At 40.5% G+C, this 24,340-nt stretch overlaps 1 protein-coding gene and 1 pseudogene across 7 annotated transcripts in view; both read left to right on the forward strand.

Moving 5' to 3' along the window:
- LOC144292728 (uncharacterized) overlaps window positions 1–24,340 on the forward strand; it is a 129,931-nt gene that overhangs the window by 55,153 nt on the left and 50,438 nt on the right. For 5 of the 7 annotated variants that reach the window (XM_077863506.1, XM_077863505.1, XM_077863503.1 and 2 more), the window contains one exon: window positions 7,196–7,252. In XM_077863506.1, coding sequence (XP_077719632.1) covers window positions 7,196–7,252 — 57 coding nt within the window. The other 2 variants (XR_013360068.1, XR_013360067.1) reach the window with 2 other exon arrangements.
- Window positions 1,519–2,169, forward strand: LOC144293428 (zinc finger matrin-type protein 2 pseudogene; annotated as a pseudogene).

A 24,340-nucleotide genomic window follows, 5' to 3' on the forward strand; every position in this document is an offset into this window, starting at 1 on the left:
ATCAATGGTTTCCTTATCTTTTGTTCATTTTTGTGACAAGCCTTCAAAACTTGCAGGGAAGGGCGAGAGGAAAGAAACAAAAGAAAGCCAGGGGGAAAGTCACAATCAGGAAATAATCAAAAGCTTTAGCTTTATCCCTTCCATCCAATCTCACAGGCTTTCCTGAGAACCTTCCATCCTGAATGTTTAAATTTTTTAAAGATTTTATTTATTCATTCATGAGAGATACAGAGAGAGAGGCCGAGGGAGAAGCAGGCTCCCTGTGGAGAGCCCCATGTGGGACTCGATCCCAGGACACAGGGATCACACCCTGAACTGAAGGCAGATGCTCAACTGCTGAGCCAACCAGGTGCCCCATCCTAAATGTTTAATAGCATTAATTCCACAGTTTCAAGAAGTTGAAAACCCTACAATTCAGTTTAACATAAACTCATCCAAAATGATGTACTGGAACAGATTCACAGTCTGAGAAGCCTCAGACAAGTTCACCAGGGAACATATTCCAATATGTTCTCTTGTTCTGTTTGATATAAACTTCACAGCTTAGGGTCAAGAAAAATCACAGTTACTATTCACTGAGCACATGCTATGTGCAAGACAGTTCTTCCTAAAGAACTGTTCATCCATTTTCCTTGGCCATCCCTCACTATAGCCCTCCAGAGGAGGAGACAGATGTAATGGGGGTTATACCAGAGGGCTACCCATACACCGGCAGGGCCAGCCACACCTGCCAGTCCCCAAAGTCAGACTCATAAGTACCACACTGCAGGTGTCTCCAGAACATCATATTTCTCTCAATAACCCACTCCTCATGGATTCATCATAAGATCTTCAGGTCAGCAAGCATTGCCAAGGCAGGGAACATAAAGGAAGAACATGAAACAGTCTTTGGCTAGAAGGACTTGCTGTCTTCTTGGAGATACATGATAGGAAGCAGGCGGTGAATAATACCGACTGCAAAGAGTGCTAAAGGAAAGTTAAGTATGTGTCCAAATGGAAGTTATAGCCAACATGTGGATGACCAAGAAGCAGAATGGAGAAAACACGAGATGGCATGGTTAGGGAAAATCTTACTAAGGACCTGAGGATTTGATAGAGGAAGAAGATGAAAGCAAAGAAAAATAAAGACAGAGTAATAATTTCCTTGTGCTTGGCTATCCTTTTCCAGCATCTCAAAAGGCTTTCTGCCATTACTTGAATTAGAAGATCAAGAGAATAAACATTTATCGAAGTCCACTGTAAACCTAGCACAGTCCCACGTATTTCACACACTCAAAAAGGTTAAGCACTTTGCTCATTCTCACACCACATAAAGTAGGAGAGCCCAGGGCAGCCTGGGTGGCTCAGAGGTTTAGCACCGCCTGCAGCCCAGGACCTGATCCTGGAGACCCGGGATCAAGTCCCATGTCGGGCTCCCTGCATGGAGCCTGCTTCTCCCTCTGCCTGTGTCTCTGTCTCTTTCTCTGTTGTCTCATGAATGAATAAATAAAATCTTTAAAAAGGGGGGGGGGGGCAGTGAAGATGGCGTCGGGCAGCGGGACAAAAAACTTGGACTTTCACCGAAAGTGGGACAAAGATGAATATGAGAAACTCGCCGAGAAGAGGCTCAAGTAAGAGAGAGAAAAGAAGGATGGAAAACCAGTACAGCCAGTCAAACGGGAGCTTCTCCGGCATAGAGACTATAAAGTGGACCTGGAATCCAAGCTTGGGAAGACAATTGTCATTACCAAGACCACGCCACAATCTGAGATGGGAGGGTATTACTGCAATGTCTGTGATTGTGTGGTGAAGGACTCCATCAACTTCTTGGATCACATTAATGGAAAGAAACATCAGCGAAATCTGGGCATGTCTATGCGTGTGGAACGTTCCACCTTGGATCAGGTGAAGAAACGTTTTGAAGTCAACAAGAAGAAGATGGAAGAGAAACAGAAGGATTATGATTTTGAGGAAAGGATGAAAGAGCTCAGAGAAGAGGAGGAAAAGGCCAAAGCCTACAAGAAAGAGAAACAGAAGGAGAAGAAAAAGAGGGCTGAGGAGGACTTGACATTTGAGGAGGATGATGAGATGGCAGCTGTGATGGGCTTCTCTGGCTTTGGTTCCACCAAGAAGAGTTACTGAGGCTTTCTATGCTTGGCCTTTTGTTAACTGTGTGTGTGGGGGGTCATTTTTGGGGGGGTACTTGGGAAAGTCCTTAAGAGCTGCAATGGGAGTGGACTAGAGGGTGGATGTTGGTGGTTTCCCTCTACTTTGGGAGAGAACACAGGATGCAGAGGTAATGCTGTGGCATATTCCTTCAGCCTCAGCATATCACTGGAGTCACAGGGCCTCTGCCTGAGTGTCCAATAAAGAAAAACCTCTTCTGAGGCTGCTTTCCCAAACCTCCCCCTGCATCTTTCCCTCTTCATCTGTCCAATCTCTTTGAGCAGCTGACATTTATCCTGTGTTTTTCATTTGTTTTAATTTTGACTCTTGCTTAGCCTGCAGCAGAAGGGTTCTCTGGGTCCCCTGTGTCCAGTTGATAGCACATTTTTGACCAGCCCTCTTTTTTCCCCAAACCTCCTGTGGTTCTCTACTGCCTGTGCATGCATATGTATTTCTGCCTGGGTCAGTGGTATGTGCGGGCGTGTGTGCATGAATTTGTCACATAGAGGGAGCCTGAGCTAGATCCTCAGAGCATTGTTGCCTTGGGGCCTGATGTTCTTGGCTCCCTCAGTGCATGTAACAGGAAATTAAATGGGATGAGTGTTTGGTGTGGTTTTTGTCTGGTGAGTTTTTTAACCTTTGTTTTTCATATGTAGACTGTTCAGCCTTTCCTGTTTGTTTCATTTTATTGAGGATTACTCTTTTTTTCTTCCTTGTGAGCAGGCTCTTGGAAGAACCTATTTGATGCAAAAAAAGAAAAGAAAAAAAAATTTTATATGGGAGCCCTTGGGTCTCAGAGACTGTTCAACATGTATAATAAATGGCATTGACTGGGCCTATTCACAAAAAAAGTAAAAAAATAAAAAATTTAAAAAATTTTTTAAAAAGTAGGAGAGCCCAGCACTAGGTCAGCTCTGTGTTTAATTCAATTCAATAAATGTTGCTGGAGCACCTGGATAGGTCAGACTCTGTCCCAGGACCTAGCAATACTGCAGCAAAGAAAATGGATAAAAATCCCTGCTCTCATGGAACTTACAGTCAAGTGGGGAGACAGATGATAAACCAGATAAGTAAGTAAAATATAAGTGTTTTGGACAGCAGTAAGCAAAAGGAGAAAGAAATAAAATGGGAGAGAGGGATAGGTTGGGACAGGGAGACTACAATTTTAGAAATGGTGGTTAGGGAAGGTGTCACTAAGAAGGTAACAACAAAGCAAAGGTAGGAAAAAAGTGACACCACCCAAGTGTGTATCTGGGGAGAGGATCTTCTTGGCAGAGGGAAGGGCAAGAGCAGAGGCTTTGAGGCAGGTGTGTGCCTGCCATGGTGTTGGAGGAACAGCCAGGAGCCCCGTGTGGCAGAAATGGGATGAATGAGGAGAGCCAGAGGGAAAGCAGGCAGGTAATGGGCTGAGCACCTCTGTCTCAGAACTCCTAGTAAGGACTCTTTCTAAGGAGATGAGCTGTAGCTGGAGGATGTGGACGTCATTGGATTTGTACAACACCTGACCTGCTTTGTCTTCCTGTTGTGTTGGAAATGGACTGAAGGGACCAGGATAAAACAAAGGAGAATAATAAAGAGGATATTGTGGTAATCAGATAAGAGGTGAAGGTTGGCAAAAAGGATAGATAAATGGTGGCAAGGAGAACAGTTTAAAGGGGTCAGATTGGCTTAAATATATTTTGAATGCACAGCCAATAGGGTTTCCTAGCAGATTGGATAGGGGTGAGAGAAAAGCAGAGCAAAACAAATAAATGCCAGGAGACAAGAGGGACCTCAGTAACTTTGGCTCCAGTGAGAATGGCGTTGTTTCTATCTGAGACAGAGATTTTCAAGATGTCTGTTTAACATACAGGGGAGAAGAAATCTGGACTGCAGGTAGAGATCAGCCTCAAAAATAGGTTTCAAAGCCCATGCTCTAGCCAATATCTTACAAACTTGGAATCTGGGGACATGTGTCTTTTTTTTTTTTTTTTTTTTTAGATTTGATCCATTTATTCATGAGAGACACAGAAAAAGAGGCAGGGACATAGGCAGAGGAAGATCCCTGCAGGGAGCCTGATGCAGGACTCGATCCCAAGACCCTGGGATCACGCCCTGAGCCAAAGGAAGATGCTCAACCACTAAGCCCCTATTTGTTCCTATTTGTATGGGGGTGGGAGAAATAGCTTTCCAGAAGTATCAAGAATGAAAAAACTAATTAGACAATCTCAAAACTAGTTTAAGCTATGACTTTCAAAGTCTTGATCTTCCCAAGCTTTCTCTGACTATCTGGGCTCTTCTCCTACCCTTACTGCTCCCCACTCCCACCTCAAATAAAATCTATGTCCAAGTTGTTTCTGGCATGATAACAACAGGGCCGTCACTCCTGGTGGAAATGAATATACTTTTTTCAGAGCAAACTTTACAGAAACAGTGGTTCTCTGCTTGTTGACACTCTCTGAGGACCATCATAAACTCAGACATCCCTTCCACTCCTCAGTTCTTCAGGCTACTGGCTGTCTGGACCTCTTGGCCATTTCAGAGTTTCCATAGGTTGACAAAGGAGGAAGACTGCAGGTCAACTTAATCATTCAACACCTCTGCAATGTATCAGGAGATTCATCAATGTCCTCGTCGCTTGAGTTTTGTTATCTGTTTTGTAAATCAGAGTCACTGTGATTTTTTTAAGACCACATATAAAAGAGGAGAGGCAGTTGATCATTGTAGAAATAAAAGACTGAACTGGACCTTAGAGTAGATGTCTTCTCTCGTGGATGTAGGAAGTTTTTTGTGCTTATATCCTTACTATTCATTGCTCAGGAGGTGGATATGAAATTTGGATTAAAAAATATTTATTGATTTATTGACACAGCAGAGGTTAAGTGCCCTTGCTTATGTTAATCTCTTTAATCCTCACAACAGCACTGAGAAGTGGTATTGTATTATTTTGCTGTGGGGAAAAATGAGGCTGAGAGCACGAGCAACCTACCCAAGCCCAAGCCAACTGTGAGTGGCAAGAGTCAGGCTTACAACCCCAATCTTTAGGGGCTCTTATTCCCATGCCATATTTCTGTCTCATAACATGAACAACTAATGAAACATTTAAGTCAAAACATTTAGTCTCTAAGCCCACTGTTAGCCAAAAATGACTTGTCTTCTCTTTAGAAAAGAAATATCCATGTGGGAGGGGTTTCACCTTAGAATGTGAAGATTATACTCTTAGTTGCCAGGAGAAAGTAAGTAAACACTTTATTCAATGCCTCAAAGATGTGATAACAGAGACAAGAATTTTCCTTTTTTCATTTGCTCAAGAGAGTGTCACGATTCACAAGTATAAGCTGCAGACCGAAAATATGTGTATGTGTCTGTGTGTGTGCCTGAGAGAGTGGGGGAGGGGATCAATGCTTACTCTGGGTAGGTACGGACGATCCCTGACTATGCTCATTGGATTTATGATTTCTCAATTTTATGATGGTGGCAAGGCCATATGGATTCAGGAGAAACTGGACTTTGAGCAGTGCCTGGTTGGCTCAGTTCATAGAGTACACGACTCTTGATCTCAGGGATCTCAGGGTCATGGGTTTGAGCCCCACTTTGGGCATGGAGCCTACTTAAAAAAGAAAGAAACTGCACTTGAAATTCTGAATTTAGATCTTTTCTCAGGCTAGCAAAGTGTTACTGTCTTGTGATGCTGAGCAGGGCAGTGAGCCATAGCTCCCAGTCAGCCATGCAGTCATGAGAGTCAACAACAGATATGCTCACAACCGTTCTGTACCCACACCGCCATTCTGTTTTGCACTTTCAGTATAGTAAATAATAAATTAGATGATATTCAATACTTCATTATAGAATAAGCTTTGTGCAAAATGATTTTGCCCAGCAGTAGGCTAATGTAAGTGTTCTGAGCACCTTTAAGGTGAGCTAGGCTAAACTATGATGTTCCATAGGTTAGGTGTGTTAAATGCATTTTCAGCTTACCATATTTTTTACTTAGGGTGGGCTTATTGGGACATAATGCCATCATAAGTCAAGGAAGATCTTATGTTCTGTTAAGTGCTTTCCATACATGATTGCTCTTAATCTTTGCATTAATTCTTTGAGGCATTATCTCCTTTATGTTATGGAAGTACAAACTGAGAGTCTTTCAGGTTAAGGTTTGTGTACTTAACCTACAGTACCCAAAGCTTATGAGAGGCAAGATTCCAACCGAAGCAGATAGGAGTAACTCCCATTTTCCCTATAGCTCCAAACACACCATTTGAAAACAGTATTCCCACTGAAATGGCTACTCTGAAACTTCACCGAGGGCAGGTAACCTGATAGCTTTCAGGCTGACACCATGGCGCTTTTGATCCCATCATAAAAATAAGCCTATTCTTTTGGCCCACTAATTCCATATCTGGGAATTTTCCCAAAGGAGATAACCAGGCATATGTGTGCAAAAATTAATGTGCATGTAAGTTCTATACATTGTTATTTAAGCTATTTATTACCAAGTTATTAATATTGTTACTAAATTATTAGACTCAAGTGTTTAATAGGAGCTAGGTGAGATCCTTTGTGGTACATCCACATTGGCAATGTTAGGAAGTCGTTAAAAATCATGCTGTAGAAGAATATTTGATAACATGAGATACTGCTCTAATACATTCAGTGAACACAGGGGATGCTATCCTCGTTACGTAGTATATACCTACAGGATACATAGTGGGCGTTGAAAAAATACTAAAAGAGATACTCAGAACTTTCTGTAAAGACATGACTTCAGGCTTCCTTAACTGGAACTTCAGTGCAGTGTCCTTCTGAGGTTCTGTGTGAAGCATGTCTTCCCACTGCATGGAAGTGGGAATCCAGACTTCTTAACTTAGGCTGGAAAGCCCTACATGACTCTGGTCTTCTGATCATCCCTCCACCCTCTCTCTGCGTTGCTCGCTGTGTTACCCCCACACGGGCCTTTTTTAGCTAGTAGACTATACTGGCCTAGCCCTACTGGTGTGCAGGGACTTTGCACATGCTGTCTCTTCTGCCTGGAACGTTTTTCCCCATTCTCATGGCTGGTTTCTTTCCACAGGTTTCAGCTTAAATGTCATCTCTTCAATGGAGTCCTTTCTTGGCTACCTCACATAAGGTAAGCATCCCCTATTATGCTTCCCTGCAGCATCCTGTCCTTTTCCCTTTTCACACACATGATAATTTGTAATGACATATTTGTGTGTTGTACTTGTTCGCCTTCTCACACTGAGGGTGTGTGGTAAGGTCCACACTGTTTTTTTCACCACTGTACACTAAGTGCCTACTCAGAGGCTACTCATGGCAGGCACTCAAGAAAGACTTGAATGAATGAATAAATGAACAAAGGTAATGCAAAATTTTTAGGCACTGGCTCTGTACCTAGCAAAGTGTCATGGAAAGCTTAGAAGCTCTTCAGAGGAAGAAGACAGGAACTAGATAGCTGGTGGCTGGTAATCAGTGTAAATCAGTGTAACTGATAACTCAGGCTATGAGAATTCATGCAAGGAAATGATTGGGTTATTTCTAAACTATTTCCTAAGAGTGGCTCATTGGATGTGAACTATGTTCTACTTCTAGAAATAATGTGAAATAGAGAGAGAGATCACAGGCCTGAGCACAGGCATCCCATTTTTCTAAAGGTATCTAGAGCCAGATACATAGGTTGAAGTGGAGCCAACCGGTATCACTTTGCATGTGCTCACTTTTGCCCCACACAGTCCCTCCAAATCTGACTTCCTTCCTTAAGCAGGGAGGAGAACCTGCTGCTCTTGTCCAAAAAGGGCTCATCCAAATGTGGTTCACAAGCAGAAGTCATTGTGTCTTCTGTAGAACCACACAAAATATTAAAATGGTGGCAAAAAAAAAAAAAAAAGCCAATCACTTTTCTGTTAAAAGAAAAACCCTCAGAGGTAAAATCTTGCAGAAGGCTTAGGAACAATTGCAAGAAAAAATAGAACAGATTATTCTACACATTTTATTATTTTTCCCTCTGCAGACTACAGAATGGCAACCTTCATCTGACTCTATGAACAAACACATAGGGCGAGCGTAGGGCCCATCAGTGCTCCTAGGGAAGGTTGCCTGTGGACGTGAATTTGGGTGTTTGCGGTGGGGGGCTGGGATGGCATGAATATTTTCCAAGCCTTATTCAAACAGTAACTTCTATCTGCTACCATGCTATCAATTTTCCCAACAGTGGATTGCAAATTCACCTCATAAATCAATCCGTACAAGAGGTCAGAAGCCAACCACAGCCAATTAAAACCTCTCAGCAATAATTCATCCAAGATCTGAGTAAGGATTTTTTTTTTTTACAAGTCCTAGGAGGCTCTTGTTTATTCTAATCAGATCAGTAGAGGAAGAACTAAATTGGGTAGAACCTGCATTTTTCTCTTATCCCAGAACACAAACTCAGATGTTTTTATAGGGAAAGGAAGAGGAAGAGGAGAAAGATATGAGGAAAGAGTGAGCTGAAGAATTAGAACACTTTCTCCACACAAAGTTGTGTTACTGAGGCTCTCCCAAGTGCCAGGCCTGCATGGGACTGCTTCATCCTGGGGAGCTTCTTCTCCAACCTATCCGGAGTCTGAGCCCTGATAGGGTCACGTCCAACAAACAAATACACCTAAACTACTGTTTAGCGAGTGTCTCTGACATACCAGGCCCTGTGGACACTTGAAATGAATCCGTATATTTATTGCTCTTTAGAAGACTGTAGCTTACAGGTTACCCAGGTGTGAGAAAGTGCTGGAAAGATTAGGGGGCTGTACCGCATATACTCTAAGTGTGTGAATATAGGACTGTGCATATACTACAACTGCACAACTGTAATTGTCTTTTCACTGTAGACCTGTGCTGAAAGCTGGGTGAACTTGGGAGAAATCACTCAGGTTCCTGAACTTCTGTTTCTCGTCTATAAGATGGGTAATAACAGTACCAACTCGTAGGCATGTGGGAGATTAAACAAGATGTTTGCAAAGCACTGGCATGTCCTCTGGCCCCTGAGTGGCTGCTCAGTGCTGGCTGTAACTAAAAACGGTGTGAGATTCTGGGCCCCACCGCAGTGCTCCCTGGTTATCAGCTCATTGGGTTTCGAGATTCTCCCTCCAGTCGCAAGTCTAGCCCGATTTTTGATGGATCACCGCCCTGACACGTCCTAGAGGTTGGGACTGAGGAAGTGCAGGCTCCCTCAGGCGAGATGCCGAGATGCCGACAGCCAGCCTCAGCCTCCTCCTTGGGCAGCCTCCTGGGGGGCTGGAGGGACTCCATGCGGCCTAACGTGCTCCCACCTGATTAGCAAGACTCTGATTTAATCCTCTTCTCAGTCTCAAGCACAGAAGCAGAGCTTCTAGCTATTTTTTAAAACAAAATGCTTTATTTCTTAATTATAAACATACAAGGAAATGCTTATCATAACATTTGGAACAGATCTGAAGTGTATAAAGGAACAGGATTCATAGTCTTGCTGTCTCCCCCCTCTCTATTCCGCACTCCGCTACCCTCATCCTGAGGTAACCAGCAGCAATTGTTCTGGAAATATCCTCCCATGATTCGTAAATACCTAAGAAATACAATGTCAGTACTTTTCCACATGCTATCATATAGACATATCATAAATATGACTCCGCAACTTGCTTTCTTTTCTCCCAGAGTCCAAAGGATTATGGATATTTCCCCCAGCTATTATTTAGGAACTCTAGATGAAACTGTGAGGTCTTTACCCAAGTTCTGCAGGACATTCAACAAAGTAAATAGAAATATTGGCTTTGTCTTCCTGGTTACTATCTCTTAGATTTCACCCATGGAGTTCCAAAGCATTAGATTTGGGGTGAGGAAGTATGTCAAGGAACTCATAACTGTTTTATTTCTCTGTAAAACCAGAGTAGTTTAGGTGTTTATGGTCTGGTTCCCTTTCCTGGGAAAATTCTCGTCTTCAGCTTTTTCTAGATTTTGAGACATATGCAAAGGAAAGCTGGCAGCAAGAGGCATTGTCTTCCTCACCAGACGTCCCTCTGCAACTACTGATACCCCATGGTCTTATCAGGGTGAAGAGATGGTGTGTGTACTTGAGCAGACAAATTTTGTCCCTTCTGTGGTTACCCCATACAGGGTGACCAGGCCCTCAACCACACCAGCCAGGATGAGCGTACAGCCCATCAGAAAACATGGCACACCCAAGTCTCTCAGCTGTTGCAACAGCTGGCATCAATGAAACTGGCCAGGGTGAGTCCAAGAGTAGAGTTAGAAGTCACTTTTCTCATCAAGTCCTGGGCGAGTCTTGAGAAAATGAACATGGAACCAAATCTTGTCCCACACCCAGGGATCCAGAGAGTTGGGAGGAGAGCGGAAGTTCACGGTGGACGTGGCCAACCTGGTGGCCCCCTTCTCTTGTTCTGTATTCATCACCTGCAGGGAAAACACATCCAGAGAGATGGGGATGTTCTTGGGATGAGGTGCTCATCTCAACTCTGCTGGGAAGACAAGACGCCAACACTCCCTCACAACTCACCCTGTGCTGGGGTAAGAGTACAAATCAAGAGACACTGCTGCATGAATCAAGATAAGAGCTAGGAAAAAATCATGTATCCTGAGAGAGAAAAGGTACCCTGACACCAAGCCTAAACCCCTAAATCCAGCCTAGCACTAACAGGGATAAGGAGGCTCCTTCCAGCTGGAAACAGAACAGCCCTCGTAGAGTTATTTATCGCTCGCCTACCATGTTTATTATTGTTTGAGAGCCAGAGAAAGTGGCTGTGTTTACAGCAGGTTAAAGGGATATCAGAACACTCCACACAGGATTCTTGAGGCTCCTAGAGCCCGACAGAGATTAGAAAGCGTAGAGATGCCCCTCCTAGACCCACACATATTCTCTAATTACACTTCGTGTGTGTGTTTATCCAGGGACTGTGAGCTTCTTGGAGATAGGGGTGATGCTTTATATCCTGTACATCCTCTCCCAATCGTCCTTTAGAGGAAATGAGACTTATGAAGCAGGAGCTCCATAAATATTTGTGAAACGAGCTCAGTCAGAGAACTGAATCCGTCCTGACCAGCAGTAAAAGCAGCTCACTCTTCAGCTGATACTATTCAGAATCTAGTAGATGAGGAGCTAGAGTAGCCAGGGAAGGGGGAAGACAAGTTCAAGGAGATGCTGCTCCCAGCCCTCCCAGTGGGGTGAGGAGGGTAGCATCACCTTTCACAGAACAAGGGACTCCATCTGTTAAAATCATTTTTTTTTTTCAAATTTCTCACTAAGATTTTTTGAACATGGTGGTCAAATCCCCACCATTTCTCATTTTAGACATAAGGCTTAAAAATATTTTTTTAAAGGAATATATGCAGGTCCCCTTGCACAGGGCCTGGAATATGCCCCCAGGTGCTGGTTTCCTTCTCATTTTCCCAGTCCTGTGGACTTTAATTCATGGAAGTTGCAGTAACCTGATGCAGATTCTTTCCTGAAAGCACAATTTGGCAGGAAAAAGGAGGAGGAGGGCCAAGGAGACATGTCAGTGAGGAACTCAGGGAAAGGTACTGTTTTGGTGAATGCTATAGTTTGGTAGCAAAAAAAAAAAAAAAAAAAAGCATGTGTGGGAAAATCTGCAACACCGAGGCCACTTGATGCTTAACAGCCAGCCTGAACACATGCGGGAGAAATCCAGCTGCTGGGGATCTTACTCAGACTGCTCAGAAAACTCTTTCCATTGTCTAGGTTGTTATTGCTCTAATGTATCTTGTCACTCATCTCCTTACTTCGAAAAAGAAAATTTGTGTACAGATTTTATAAAGAACCTTGTATTTACTTTTTTTTTTTTTTTTTGGAACATGACCCAGAAAACAAACAAAAAAGACAATGGAAGGGATCGTACAACAACTAACAGAAGGAGGTGAAATCTTCCCTAGGTCCCCCATCCCCACCCCCATTTTGAACAATGAAATTTAAATTATTTGGAAATTTACATTAGTTTTGACCTATTATGGCATTTACCTAGAGGAAACATGCGAACTTATAATGTGAAATAATTAAATGTCTTCTTTTGTTTGAAAGTTCTTTAAATTCCTTATGAGACACAGGAATGGATAGAAAACACTTCAGATTCTACAGAAATAAATAAGTATAGACAGATAGATACAGATATGAAAATAACATTATAGGTGATTCTGCTTTCTAGGTAACTTAAATTCTGATACGAGCATAAGACAGTTTTTGAGAGATCTTTGACAAATTTGGTATTTCTCAAATTTCTGTGAAACTCATACGTACTGATTGAAAAGGTATAGAATTTAGTCAAAAAAGTCAAAGTGAGAACCTGAGGCTATTTTTCCCTCTGATTTTTTTTGACTCTGATTTTGTTTGACTCTGATTTTTTTCTAAATTCTTTTCCCCAGCCATGTTTTTTCCAATGCCATCATTTTAGTTTCAATTACTATTATAACTATGCTTTTAGTTTATCACAATTTTTCATGTACATATAAGATCTTTTATTCAATAAATAGTGATTGAATTGCCAACACTGTACCAAGAACTGAGTTTTTATTTTTATTTTTTTTAAAGGTTTTATTTATTTATTCATGAGAGACACAGAGAGAGAGGCAAAGACACAGGCAGAGGAAGAAGCAGGCTCCTTGTGGAGGGCCTGATGTTCGACTTGATCCCAGGACCTTGGGATCACGCCCTGAGCCGAAAGCAAATGCCCAACAACTGAGCCATCCAGGTGTCCCAAGAGCTGAGTTTTAAAAGGTTAATAAAATCTCTGAGTCTGTATTTTCATATACCCCTTCTTATTAAAACATAGTAATATTTCAGTATACTTTTCCTATGCCCTAAAAAATAAACAAAAAACCAACCAAGGTATCAAGGGAACTTACAGACACTAACATTAGTGTTCATTAATGTTCATTAGTGTTCATTAATGAATAACAGAACTGCACTAAAAAAGGGGATGAAAAGAATTGACTTAAGTAACTATGGAAAACAGTTATCTTGACTAGGTATTGTCAGGCCAAAGACAAAAAGAACCATCCAAAATGCTGTCTTCTATTGGAAATGTGGATCTCCTTAAATGTTTACTAGAACATTAAAAATACGTGAATAGGTTGTATAAAATCACAGCCAAGTTTCTCAGTGTTGGAGAAAGAAGTTACAGATAAGGAAAAGGGAAAGGTTAAAATGAACCCTGTGTATTAGAGTCCAAGTTATTGATATCAATTCATATTATTATATACATACATATACGTACACATATACATACGTGAATACATGTAAGTGTGTATATGTAGACATACATACACACAGATATATACACATAGAAAGATACATACAGAAATACAGTGTGGATGTAGATAGTACTAGTGGGTATATACACATGGTTTATAGATATGTAATTTCCTAGCTCTGTCTGCTGAGAGGGCCTGGAAACAATAGTCCCAGTTGCAATGAGCATAACTAGTGCCCAGATCTTGGTTTCTAAAGAATCATTCTCCAATAAAAGGAGGAATAGTAGAGTAGGGACAAGGGCAGGGATATAAGATGAGCCTGGAAAGGAGGCTCATCTTATATTTGTAGAGCCAGAAAGGAGGGAAGTACTCTAAATAAGACGGGGGCATGTCAAAAGAAAACAAAAGTCTACCAACAGAAGTTCCTAATGGACAAGTTGGGACAATTTGAGCAACAAAATAAATATTGAGACCATTGGATTTTGTCCATAGAATAATAGGAATATTCAGGAGACCAGACTGATATAAATATGTAATTGAATAAATAGATAAATAAATAGATGGCTAAGAAGAGATAGCTCTTTCTTACAGTAGAATTCCAATGAACAGATGTAAAAGGAAAGATGGAAGTAGAAAAATCATCATTAGGTACATATTATAGTAATTCTTGTTGCAGACAAGCTCTACGGATGGATGCTAAAAAAAAAAAAAAAAAAAATCAATGGACAGGGACACCCAAGTGGCTCAGTCAGTTAAGCATCCAACTCTTGCTCTCAGCTCAGATCTTGATCTCAGGGTTGTGAGTTCAAGCCCTGCATGAAACTTACTTAAAATAAAAAAAAAAAATCAATGGACAAAAATTTTGCAAAGTCTCAAAGTATCACCCCAAGATATTTATTAACTACAAAGGGAAAGATAGTAACTTTATAGTGGATAAACCTTGCATACATCGACTTAACCAAGTGACTGAAGTTAAAATCACCAACGATAAAATATATTAAAATCATAAACCCCTTGTTTCGAGAAGAACACAACATCATGTCTGTGGTGTTCTTGCCAAAAATTTATAACCTTAGCTCAATTGTGAGAAAACATCAAAAATGCAAATTGAGGGACATTCTAAAAAATGAGGAGTACTCTTCAAAATTATCAAGGTTATAAGAGACATGAAAAGCCTATGAAACTGTTAGAGACTAAAGGAGATAGGAGAATTAGCAAGTAGATGCAATTGGGGAAGCTGCATAAGGTCTGGGAACAGAAAAATAACATTAGCGGTGAAAGTGGTGATATTCAAACTCTATCAATGCTTGATAACTGTGTTATGGTTATGTAAGATGTTAACACTTGGGGAAGTAGGTGAGGGTATCCAGGAACCCTCTGCCCTATTCTTGCCACTTGTTTTTATAAGTTTAAAATCAGCTCAAAATAAAAGTTACAAAAAAATTTAAAAATATTTTAGGAAATTTAATAGGAAAAAATCGTGGAGGAAACTGAAGGCCCCACCTACAGGGTGCACTGCCATTTCTAACTTCTTCTTACTCTGTTTTCCCATAGCACTTCTCACCTTCTAACATATATAATTTACTTACTTCCTATAGTTAGTGTGTATGGCATGGTCTCCTATAGAAGACGGGAGGGAGGGTCTTTGTTTTGTTTACTGGTTTATCCTGAGATCCCAGAATAGTATCTAGCACAAAGTAAGCAATCAATACATATATATTTGTATTTGATAAAAGAATGGACAAAAATTTGCAAAAGAATACATGCAAGACAGCATATATTAAGTGGATGCTACAAACTCAGATGCCTTCAGGGCTTGGTCAGGTAACCTAAATATGCATAGGGGTGTCTGTTTTGTTTACACATGTACTTCATGTGGCCCAGATAGGGCCTGGTACTTAACAAATGTTTGCTAGAAGAATTAATGTAAGATTTTTTATTATTAATTGGGTGCAATTATACATGTCAAATTTTAGTAGTTTTTTGATTGGATAACTATGACTATCAACGTATACAACATGAAAAGAGGGAAAAACTAAATTTACGGGTCAATGCAAAGATATTCTGGATGACATTTTTATCTGTTCTGTACTAAAAATTTTACTTTCTTTTTGATTCAAAAAATAAGTTTGTTGGCAGAAAAAGATATTTCTCAAAAATGCGGTATTAAGATGTAGTGTAGTGTCACATATTGCTGGTGGCAGTATTAATCGCCATAACCTTTCTAGAAAGCAATTAGGCATTATGTTTCAGGATCCTAAAAAAAAGAGCTTAGGTTTTCACTAAACATTCCTTTTCTGGAATCCATCTTCCAAATTGAACTGTGTAGATACAGTAATCACAGAGCTAGTTATGAATTGGGGATGGTTAAGAAATGAAAGTTTGATAAAAAAACTCAATCACTAAGGGAAAATGAGTAAGTAAATGCAATATATTGAAATTATGGATTATTTGGGGGGCACTAAAATCCACATTTATGAATTGCCTTTAATCCCATGGAAAAGTGTTTGTACTAGAACATTAAGTGGAAAAGAGGAGGAACACCTAACTCTGGGAAACGAACAAAAGGTAGTGGAAAGGGAGGTGTGCGGGGGGGGGGGGGGGGGGGGATGACTGGGAGATGGGCACTGAGGGGAGCACTTGGCAGGATGAGCACTGGGTGTTATGCTATATGTTGGCAAATAGAACTCCAATAAAGCACACACACACACACACACACACAAAGGAAAAGAGTAGGTTACAAAATTGCATAGGCAATATTATCACAATAATATACAATATAAATTTAAAAAGTGGAAATATGCACATATGTAAACTCTTTGAAATTTCCCCCCTGCTTCTCTGTACATTTCTTTGCTTTTCATTAACCTATTATACTAGTTTTAAAATCAGAAAAGATGTTAATGACAAAATATGGAAACATTCAATTGATTCATCTTAAAAATACTATGAAGTAAAGTCAAATGCCAAAATAAAATTTATTTAAGAACTTACAGCATTACCAGAATAAATGCTGAATGGATCCAGGATCTAAATATAAAAAATAAAGCCAGAGAATTACTAAAAGGAAATTTGGATAAATTCCATGGGGAAAGCCTTTCTAATTATGACTCAAATCCTAGGAGCAATGAAAAGAAAAAAACTAATAAATATGAGTGCATTAAAACTTTTTGTGGAGAAAGAAAACATAAGCAAACAACAATAACAACAAAAGACAAATGGTGAGGCTATTTGAAACTCTTAAAATACAATAGGGCCAATTTCCCTATTGTATAAAGGACGCTTAAAATTGAGAAGAAAAACTAAAACTTGATAGGAAAGAGGGCATAAAACATGACCATGCATCTTTTTTTTAAGAAAAAGATATACAAATGACTCTTAAATATATGATAAGATGCTCAACTTATTTCATAATATGAGGACTGTAAATTAAAACCACACTGAGACATCATTTCTTACCTATTAGCTGGCAGAAACCCAAAAGCTCAATAATACTGTAAGACTTTGGGGGAACAGGCCTCTTATACACTATATAAGGGTGCATTCTACGGAGGAGAATTTGGCCATGACTATCAAAATTGACCCAGCCATCTTACTCTATGAGAGTGAGATTTTTCTTATATTTTTCTTTTTATTTTCCTTGCTCCATAACCATGTGTGCAGTTTACAGCTAGTGTGCTATAAAGGCATTCTAAGGAGACTTGAGTCTTATTCTTGCCACTTTCTACAAACAGATCTTTCTGGGAAAGATCAGATGGGTCTGTTTGGAAGTCAGCGCTGTTTTTCCATCACCAAGGGGATTGCTGCGGAACGCCGCCCCCAAAGTTCATTATCTCAGCATTTAATGTTTTGTTTTTGTTTTTTCAAAATACAGAAAAGTAATTAGAAGACATGATGGGCAATAACCTCTGTGCCAAATTACCTTGTTTTAATTTGATGATGCTTTTGAATTGTTCAAGCTCAAATAATTAATTTAAAAACTGCCAGTCTCTTGATAGGATTTTTTTTTTTTTTTTTGGAATGTGCATGCCAAGTATTATAAAGAATGTTTTTCATGGTAAAATCTTAACCCCCTAAGACACACAATGACCACCGGACCACTGATCTGCTTCAAATATTCGAAAGATAATAAGCCACAAGTTCACAGGAGGAAATTATTGTCTGGCCAGCCTCTAGCAGTGGAGGTCCGACTATTTCTGTAGTGACATTTATAAAACCCCGTTGCTTTAATCAGATCATAAGAAGACTGAATCAGGTTTCAGATTCACTCAGGGTTGATAATTGAGCTCATTCCTGAAAGGCCTGAGGAGCACAAAAGCACTGAAGTGAAACCATGGAAATTAGTGATTTGAATAGGAGAATCGTGAACTTTGGTAAAGAAAACATTCCCCATCAGGGCTCTCTTGGAACAAGATTTGCCAAACTCTAGCAGGATGAGTGAAGGTAAAATTAAGGAAAACACGGTGACTCTTGTTTTCTATGAAAGGAAAGAAGAGAGGGGAAGCAAAAAAAGATCAACCTCATTTGTACCCTTAGCTATATAATTATGGGCCCATGGGGAGCGGCTGGCAGCATTTCCTTGTTGCTGAGGGAAAGGCCATGTCTAGTTCTTTCTCAAGTTGTGGGGCTTGCTTTTGGAATAGTTGACTTCTCTAAATGAAACGGGACCAAAACTCAGGGCCTTTTGTAAATGTTTGTTCTCCACAAGGGCAGGGCGACTTCCTAAGTGGGTAAGCTGGCTGGAGATCTGAGCAAGCTTAGAAAGGAGAGCCAGGCCTGCCCTTGAACTTCACGGGCACTGAACACAGCAGCGCACACACCCTCCACCCTGGCTTGGGGCCCTGACGTGGGCCCAAAGGAGCCTCCCCATCACTCACTCACATCCCCTCACCACGTTGTCCTTGGGGGAGGTCTGCAAACCTGCCAGGCACCCCCTGCCTTAGGAACAGTCTTCCCTCCCCTGTCTGTGGGGCTTCCTCCCCATCCTCCAGTGCCTCACTCAAATGCCCCTTCTCAATGAGGCCTTCCCCCAGACCTCCACTTTCCCCAACCACCCCCTGCCAGCTCCATTTTTCCTCTTTCTCATAGCTATTGCCTCCTAACTTAGTATTAACTAACTTTTATGTTACTGTGTTTATTAGACGGCTCCCCTGGTACAACACAAGTACTCTGAGGGCAAGTTTTTGTCTGTTTCCTGCTGTCTATCGCTGATACAGGAAGAGTGCTGGGTGCACAGTAGGCATTTCATAATTTTTGGATGAATGAATTATCCTGCAGTCGCCTTATCATGAACTACCCATCCTCATCATAATTGCTTATGTCGTTATGTCTTCCTTAATGGATTCTAAGCTCCATGCAAACCAGGATGATATCTATGTCACCCAGTAGATACTCCCAACAGCTGGCATAAAGGTAGGTACACAAATAGGCCTTCCATCATCACTTATTGAATGAAAGAATTAAACCATCCTAACAATCCTTCCGAAGATACTAAAAAAATGGGAATAAAGAGCCCCTGATGTTAAGTAACTTGGGAAAATCTTTGACCTCAGTGGACTCAGTTTCTCCATATGAACAATAATGGGATTGGGCCAGAGCAACAGCAAAGTCCTGTCTAGTCTTTAGATTCCATGGAAATATATGCTTTTATACCATATCTTCCTCTTTCTTATCCAGTTTATTTATTTTTTTATTTGAGTATAGTTGACACATAATGGTACATTAGTTTCAGGTGTATAATTTAGTGATTCGACAAGTTTTCACACCGGGCTATGCTCACCACAACAAAACAAAACAAAACACTGTTGGCTTAGAAGCACTGCTGGCATCACATAAGGAATTTGGGCTACCATTTGTCCCATTACATTACTATTCCAAAATATCATTGACTATATTCCTTATGCTGCACCTTTTATTCCCATGACTGTCGCTCCGTAACTGGAGGCCTGTAGCTCCCACACCACTTCACCCATTTCTTATCCACTTTTAAAAGTCCAGGTAAAGTATGGTTACTAACTAAGATGTATGCTCTTGGAAATTGTTTGCTGGGAAAAATTGGGGTTCCCAATAAATATTTTAGATAGTCCCAGGGGTTTGAGACATGTAAATGGGATGGAAGAAACTGGCTCATCTTTTGATATGGGTGCGACCGCCCAAAGTCTTAGTCTTTTGAAGGATGGATTAGTTGATTTCAGATAATGAAATCATAAGGATTTTTTTAAGATTTTAAAATTTATTTTATTTTTTAAGTTTATTTTTACCAGTAATTTCTACACCCAACTTGGGGCTTGAACTAATGACCCCCAGATCAAGAGTCTCATGCTCCTTCCACTGAACCAGCCAGGCACCCCCCATAAGGATTTTTTCTAAGTCCTACTTATAGTAGTCTATCCCATTGTTAGATCATTTTTGTTCTAGTCTGAGATTCAGAAATCTTAGACACATTACTTTAGAAAATCACAGGACCCACAGAAGTAATAAAAAATGTAGAGTTGAATGCCTTCTGCAGTCAGTGAAAATCCACTGAGGGATGTCTGCCTATTTATTTAGGGCCTTTTAAAAAGTTTTCCCTTTGTTCTAAATTCTAGGGCAGCCCGGGTGGCTAAGCAGTTTAGCGCCGACTTCAGCCCAGGGCTTGATCCCGGAGACTCGGGATCGAGTCCCACATCGGGCTCCCTGCGTGGAGCCTGCTTCCCTCTGCCTGTGTCTCTGCCTCTGTGTGTGTGTCTCTTATGAATAAATTAACAAAACCTTAAAAATTAATTAATTAATTAATTAATTAATTCTAGGTCACTGTCCTGGTTTCTAGTGTTGGGTGCCCATGTGATCTACCAATACCTCTTGAAATCATGAACTCAACTCTCAGCCATTTTCACGGCAGGTGTAAGACATGGCACAAATTAGTAGAGCAGTAGCAGGATGCTTTCATATTCCTATCCCTGGTTTATATTTTTAGTGTTTTCACTGCTTTAAAAACTCGTTGTAAATATTTCGCTTTGATTACTCTGTACTTCCAAACCTGCCAGTTTTCATGTGGGTTAGGGATGCCCATGCTTTTATTGATTCTACATTCTCAATACATCAAGAGGCATTAAAATATTCTGAAGCTGTTTCTGTTTTCTATTTTTAAAGTCATTCTAACTCAGATAAAGCTGAGTTTGATTGGTCCTTCTTGATAGTGACCAGCGTTTCCTGGCTCCTCCAAATCATCAAGTCTGCCCCATGCTATGCCACCAAGCTGCTCAGTGGTGCTGAGACATGGACCAGTCTCCTCAAATAGGGTGGCCCAACACAAATTGAATCCAACCCCAGTGAGGTCTTCCATAGACACTCAGCCAAGCTGGAGATTGATAGGAACCAATGTTAGGTGTTGAGGAGATGACATTTGAAGACTCAAGGCAAAGGAGTTCTCTGGAGAGGGAATAGCATATGCAAAATTTCTGAGGTGCAAATATGCTCTACATGTACAAGAAATTGAAAAATACTGGTGAGACTGGTATATGGGAACTGAGCAGTCACATGGAACAAACAAAATCTAAGTAAGTTTTATTTTCCATTCCCAAGTCTCTCCTGCACAGTTTGGCATAAATGACTGCATTGGCAAGGCTGAAAATTTTGCACTCAGGTTGGAGCTCCCCAAGACAGAGAGTAGATCAAAATCCTATTTTTTAAAAATTTTATTTAAATTCAATTTGCCAACCTATAGTATAACATCCAATGCTCATCCCATCAAGTGCCCTCCTTAGTGCCCGTCACCTAGTTACTCCATCTCCCAACCCTCCTCCCCTTCCACAACCCTTTGTTTCTTTCCCAGAGTTAGGAGTCTCTCATGGTTTATCTTCTTTTCTAGTTTTTCGCCACTCAGTCCCCCCTCTTCCCTTATGGTCCCTTTCACTACAAAATCCTATTTCTGGACTTCTTAGACTGACTAATCTTTAACTGGTGGTTGTTTTAAAAAGTTTCTCAACCTCTGATCTAACTTCTTTGTATTCTAATCCCTGCTTTCCCTTTTCTATCCTTGACGCCCTTGGCTTCCAACACAGCTGCAGTGTCCACAGTCCTCTATCCCTGATATATGTGTGTTTTCACCCTTTATCTCGCTCCTACCTCCTTTCTCTCTCTCTAGCCCACACCTCCGGCAATCCTACATCCATACTCTGTCTGGTCCATCCTGCTTCTAGGGACTCTACACTTTCCCCACCCTGTGGACCAGCCAGATAACAACACTGAAAAACAAAACAAAACAAAACAAAACACTGTTGGCTTAGAAGCACTGCTGGCATCACATAAGGAATTTGGGCTGCAACATCTCAGAAACAACCTGCACAGCATTTGCCGACAAACACTAGCCACCTCTATGGCACAAGTTTCTGTAGTTCGATCAATTTCTTCTCTGAACTCAGCACCTCCTTATTTTCCAACCCACACAACTTGATATTTTGTTATGGTTTTGCATTATTTTTCATTTTGTGGATATTTTAATATTGCATCCCAACAAAATGTAAAGTTCTTGAAAAGTGAGAACAGTGTCCTGTATTTCACTTGTAAATTTTGTCAGCCTTAAAAGTGTTGTGCTCACATAGCTTATGTATGAAAGCATAATAAATACTGGCTGATTCATTGTCTTAATTCAGCTAGGAGTCTTAGGCACCGGAGCAAAGGTGATGGAAAGTATAGTCCTTCTGGGGAGATCTGTGTCTTTGGAGCTAAATGCTACCTCTGAATAGTGGCTAAAGTTAGAAGCTGGGAGGCTGAGCAATACAGCACTCCCACGTCCCTGGAAGGTCCACAGTTGCACAATTCAGGACAAAAGGGCAGCCCTTCCTGCTTCATGTGATAATTAGATTGTTCACTCATTTGTTAATTCAGTGAATATTATTTTCTGAGTCATACTCATGTACTATGTGTGAGGCAACAAGTTAGGCGTCATGGAGAACATACCAAAAAATTCTGAACCATGATATCTGGGGTGCCCTAGCTCAGCCTGAATTATAATCAGATAAAATCTCGGCTCTTCCTCACGGAAGAACATAGGGGGCATAATCTGCAAACAATGGGCATCACACGTCAGTATCCCGGCTGCTGGCTGGACTTCTCTATTGGAACGTGCTGTCCGGGTGGAAAGCAAAACCATGGATCAAGACCTTTGAAATCAGGACTTCCACACTTCAGAACTTCCCTTTTCTTTTTGTAGCAGGATGTCAAACACATTCCAATGAACCACAAGAAATTCTGATGTAAGAAAGAAAGATTTTTAACCACTTCATGTGCACAGACCTTACCCTAAAATGGACTTGTAAATTTTATCAATGATCACAAATGTAATGAAAAAAAGGACTTAAAAATCTGTTTCACTACACCATGCCAACGGATACTATGCCAATTGATATTATTATGATCAACACATGTGCAACAGAGGTTTCATTCATTCATTCACTCACTCATTCATTCATTCATTCATTCATTCATTCATTGTGTTGTTTGTTCTTTCCTTCACAGATGTTTACTGATTGCATACTATGTGCTGGACACTGCTAGGAACTATGGGTGATACAAAGATGAATAAGATACCACCTCTCTGGCCTTAAAGCACTTTTTAGAGGAAAAAAGAGGGGATAAAACATGCACTTAAAAACTATTGATAACATGTGTGACAAATCACCCAAGAGAATTAAAGTGCTCAGAGGGCAAAGATCTGGTTTGAGAAAAGGGCTTCATAGAGGAGGTAGCTGGGGCCTAGAAGGAAGGGTGAGAAACGAGTATGTGGAAATGGGAATGGGGTTGAGGATGGGGAATTATCACCACCAACACAATCAAGCTATAGAGTATGTGTATCACACCAAAAGTTTCCTTCATAGTTCCTGTAGACAGTCTCACCATTCCACCCTCCTTGCTTCCGAGGAAACAGTGGTCTGCTTTCTCTTATAGGAAATAAGTTTTGCCTGTTCGAGATCTTCATTAAATGAAATTATACACTATACTGTATACAGTCTTTTGGATATGGTTTTTTTCATCCAACATGTTTTTTATGTTTTTTTTTAAGATTTTATTTCTTTATTCGTGAGAGACACACAGAGAGAGGCAGAGACACAGGCAGAGGGAGAAGCAGGCTCCTCACAAGGAGCCGGATGCGGGACTTGATCCCAGGACCCCAGGATCACGACGTGAGCCAAAGGCAGATGGTGCCCCGTTTTGAAATTCTTTCCTGTAGGTGTTCATTTCAGTAGTTTCTTCTTTTTGATTGCTGAGCAATATTCTATTATACGGCTATGTCACAATTTCTTTATCTGTTCACTTGCTTCCCAGTTTTAAAAGATTATGAAAAAAGCTGCTATGAATATTCATGGCCAAGTCTTTGTGTGGACATATGATTTAATTTCTCTTGGATAATACCTAAGAGAATTTCTGGATTATATGAAAAGTGAATGTTTCCATATAAAAGCAACTGCCAAACCATCTTCCAAAGTAGCGGTACCATTTTACACTCCTACCAGCAGCGACCAAGAGTTCCAATAACTCCACATTCACTCATACTTGGTACTGTGATTCTTTCTAATTTTTGCCATCTTAATAGGCATGTAGTGCAATCTCACTGTGGTTTTAATTTGCTTTTCCCTGATGACTAAATATGTTAAGTATTTTTTTCATGTGCTTCTTAGCCATTGCCATTCATATATTTGCTTTAGTGAAGTTTCTTTTTCTTTTTTTCTTTTTTTTTTTTTTTTTTTAGTGAAGTTTCTATTCAAATTTTCTGCCCATTTTTTAGTTGGGTTTTTGTTGTATTACTGAGGTGCAAGTATTCATCGTATATACAAGTCCCTTATCAGGTTTATGTATTATGAATATTGCCCCCTTGTCATTGGTTTACTTTTTCCTTTACTGTAATGGTACATTAGAAGAGAAGCAGCTTTAAATTTTAATGAAATTCAACTTGCTATTTTTTTTATCCATGGTTTGTATTTTTTGTGTCCTATCTAAGAAATCTTTGCTT

The sequence above is a fragment of the Canis aureus genome, chromosome 21 (genome assembly GCF_053574225.1).
Source record: "Canis aureus isolate CA01 chromosome 21, VMU_Caureus_v.1.0, whole genome shotgun sequence".
Taxonomy (NCBI): Eukaryota; Metazoa; Chordata; class Mammalia; order Carnivora; family Canidae; genus Canis; species Canis aureus.